At 41.6% G+C, this 3,564-nt stretch overlaps 1 protein-coding gene across 1 annotated transcript; it reads left to right on the top strand.

Moving 5' to 3' along the window:
- The first annotated feature begins 1,834 nt into the window (after nt 1-1,834).
- Nucleotides 1,835-2,761, top strand: LOC138247167 (olfactory receptor 5V1-like). The gene has a single exon (XM_069201907.1). It carries the CDS (start codon nt 1,835-1,837, stop codon nt 2,759-2,761), a length of 927 nt encoding a protein of 308 aa, XP_069058008.1.
- Nucleotides 2,762-3,564: the final 803 nt, after the last annotated feature.

Here is a 3,564-nt window from a genome sequence, read left to right as displayed (position 1 = left end):
TCAGGACCCCTTAGGACAAGAGTAGGAGGGGCAAGGTGTAACAAAGGGAAAGCTGGGGACTTAATTTACTACCTTCAGAAAACCCTTCTTGATGTCCATGGGTATATATATATATATATATATATATATATATATATATATATATATTTCTTGTTTTTAATCATTTATGTGCAATCATGCATTTACACTCTAAATCATGTGACTATTCCTAATAATGTACAGATACGTCATTCTAAATTCTTGATAGTAGGGTAACAAGGCAGGAAGCTTGGGGAGCAGAGACATTGTAAGTCATGGGCATAGTGGGCAACTACCCAGGGAGCCCATCTCTCAACGGGCCCCACGGCAAGACTGCAAATCCAGCAAAACTATGTGATATTAAAAAATCTCGTCTTTTTAATTTAATTTCACACATTGCACTCCAGGACACAATAAAAAACTGCCTTGATGACTCCTAGGTTGCGAGGATTTACAGTTCCTGGTTTGGCTGGCATGAGTGTGCATGCCTAGGAGCCAAGCTGAACTGCACATGCTGTGTGGCTTATCAGCAACCCGGACAGGGCTGTAGAAAAAGGGGGCCTTGGAGGGGTCGGCCCCCTCAAATGACGAAGGCAGCTGGCACAGTATTTATCAAAAAGTAAACTTATTTAAACAACTGCACTCTCATTTGAATGCATACAATGTAAAATTCAAGCCTAAATTATAGTCTTAATGAACGAAAATGTTTCCTATGTGGCATCTTTGAAAGGACAGCCAGCCTGCAGAAGAAGGAGAGGCAGCTTGTCCTGGGTTTGACCTCTTATGGCGGGCAGCAAAAGGCCACCTACATGAAGACTGAAGTGCCAACAGCACTGTCTCTGCTGAGTTTTGCAAGTGCATATGTGGGGCTTCTAATGCGAAGAGGGTTGGGTGATTCCCCAGACAGAAAGTCTCTCTCCATCATACATGCCAACATTTTACAACGGACAAGTGGGAGATTTAAAGAAAATAGTCAGCAGAATGTATTTTCCCCATTGACTTATATTGAAGCAGAGGCAATCTGCCTGAATCAGGACTATTGGTATGTTGGTGACATACAATAAACCTTTAATTTTTGGCAGTTTAATAACATAGCACAAACAAAAACAGAGGCCCTCATTATGAACATGGCGGTATGTGCTAACATGTCGGTGGTGGCAGTAATTACTGCCATCGGCATGGGGGCCCAGACCGCCATATAATATTCGTGGCAGAGCTGCCACTGGTGTAACTGCGCCACCGCCAGGCTTTCGCCGCCAGGCAGCACTTGGCATGGGGAGTGCAGGGGCCCCCTTGCACAACCCCGTTGTGCATGTCACTGCTGGAATTACGGGTAGTAAAATTCGTGACGGGTGCTGCTGCACCCGCCGCACTGCTACATTGCCGCAGGCTCTATTTGGAGCGTGCCTCAATGTACAGGCCATGCATTCAGCTTGGCCGTCTGGTGGAAACATTGTTTCCACCCGCAAGCCCAGCTGAATGAACATTATGTGGCCGGCTGGGTCTTCTGCGCACTGGCGATCTTTTGTTAACTGCAGCGCCAAACTCGTCGGGTTTTCCCGGCAATCTCCCACACTGCCTCAATTCAGGAAGGACCTCAAGACCTGGAACACACCAGAAATAGCTTACTTGTCACCTATTTTGTATCACAAATTAAATTGTTTCTTTCTGATAGTAAATATATGAATTGTGACTGCAACACATTCACATACATTTCCTTCCCAAAACAGTGGGTGTTTCAAATTGACTTTCCTTCTTTTCTTTGTTTGCAGATATTCATGTTATTCCAACTTTGGAACACTGTATTTGAAGACACATGAAAGAAGAAAACCAAACATTGACAGCTGAGTTCACCCTTGTGGGTTTTTATGATTTTCCGCATCTTCTAGTTCCACTTTTTGTGTTCTTTTTGCTGATTTACTTGCTGGTACTTGTGGGGAACCTTCTAATCATGGTAATTGTCTATTCCAACACACAACTGCACACACCAATGTATTTTTTCCTTACAAACCTAGCTTTTCTGGACATCAGTTACACAACAATGATTTTTCCAAATATGCTGGCTCACTTCTTTCTGGAGGTAACACACATTTCTCTAAGTGGATGCTTTCTGCAGATGTTTCTCTTCAGTTCCATGGTGTCTACGGAATTCTTCCTTCTTACAGTTATGGCTTATGATCGATATGTGGCCATTTGTAACCCTTTACGGTATGTGACCACCATGAATGATGTAGTATGCATGAAGATGGCTGCCGGATGTTGGCTATTTAGTGTTTTAGACCCAATACCACACATTGTACTAACATCTAGACTCTCATTCTGTGGGTCTCGCACAATCAACCACTTCTTCTGTGATCTGGCAGCTGTAATGAAGCTTTCATGTAGCAGCACTAGTGCTGTTGAGTTAGCAATCTATGTCGAGGGTATTCTAGTTGCAGTTACACCTTTTGCTTTAATTATGACATCTTACATCAACATCATCTCAACAGTCCTGAAAATCCGGTCTACAGTGGGACGACACAAGGCCTTTTCCACCTGTGCCTCCCACCTCACTGTGGTTATATTATTCTATGGAGTTATCTGTTCTACCTACATGAGACCATCATCAACGGCTTCAGTAAAATACAACAAAGTAATGTCTTTGTTATATGTTGCTTTAACTCCACTCTGTAATCCCATTATATACTGCCTGAAAAACACAGAGTTTAAAAACACCCTGAGGAAGACAAAGAATACAAAATAGCATTTAAGAAACAAAATGACAGATTTTTTTTTATCTTCCGAAGAATGTTTTGCCTGAATACATGTTATTTATAACTGACGGTTATCCCAGAATTTGGTAGATTCTAGCATTAATATTTCTTGTACCATTAGCACCTTTTCAATTTTATTCCAAAATTGACACTATGATTTTAGAATCACAGTGGGTCTATGGGTTTATTCTTTTGAATGTAGCTCTGTTGTATCTGGGTTGTTTAGTTATCTTTAAAGAACTGTACTAGGTAAGAAAGGACTGTACTGGGGAATCTAGAATGCAGGGGGGAAAACAGCATTCTTATGAAGGACTGACGGGGAGTCAGACGTTGGGTTAATTGCGGAAATAAAAGCTTCACATTATTCCTACGTGTACAGTGTGAAGATTGCTACAAGCTCACAGCAGTCATACGTGGATTTAATTTAGGCTTTGATGCAAGAAGATGAACTTCTGACTTTGCGACTGGTTAAGCTGTTGTGTGCCCTCCCATCATTTGGATCATTCTCTGTTAGATTCTGATACTCCTGGGTTTCAGAACTAGGACAAAGGGAATACCAACGGATATTTAACACCACTCTCTATGGGCTAAACATATCTGGAAGTGTGTGGAAGACAAAAGCCCTGGTAGATGACTGGCAGAGAATAAGAACATTCTACCCCAAAGCAGCAAACATACAATAGGCAGTTCAATTAGTGTGGGTTTAATATATGTTAACCTACTGTAGAAAATATGGACTAGGATTATCATGATTTGAAAGCAAATATAAGCACACTCATAATAAGATTTGATT

Source organism: Pleurodeles waltl, chromosome 7 (assembly GCF_031143425.1).
Source record: "Pleurodeles waltl isolate 20211129_DDA chromosome 7, aPleWal1.hap1.20221129, whole genome shotgun sequence".
Lineage (NCBI taxonomy): Eukaryota > Metazoa > Chordata > Amphibia > Caudata > Salamandridae > Pleurodeles > Pleurodeles waltl.
Note: the sequence above shows the minus strand (reverse complement) of the source record. Positions and strands in the feature narration are given on the sequence as shown.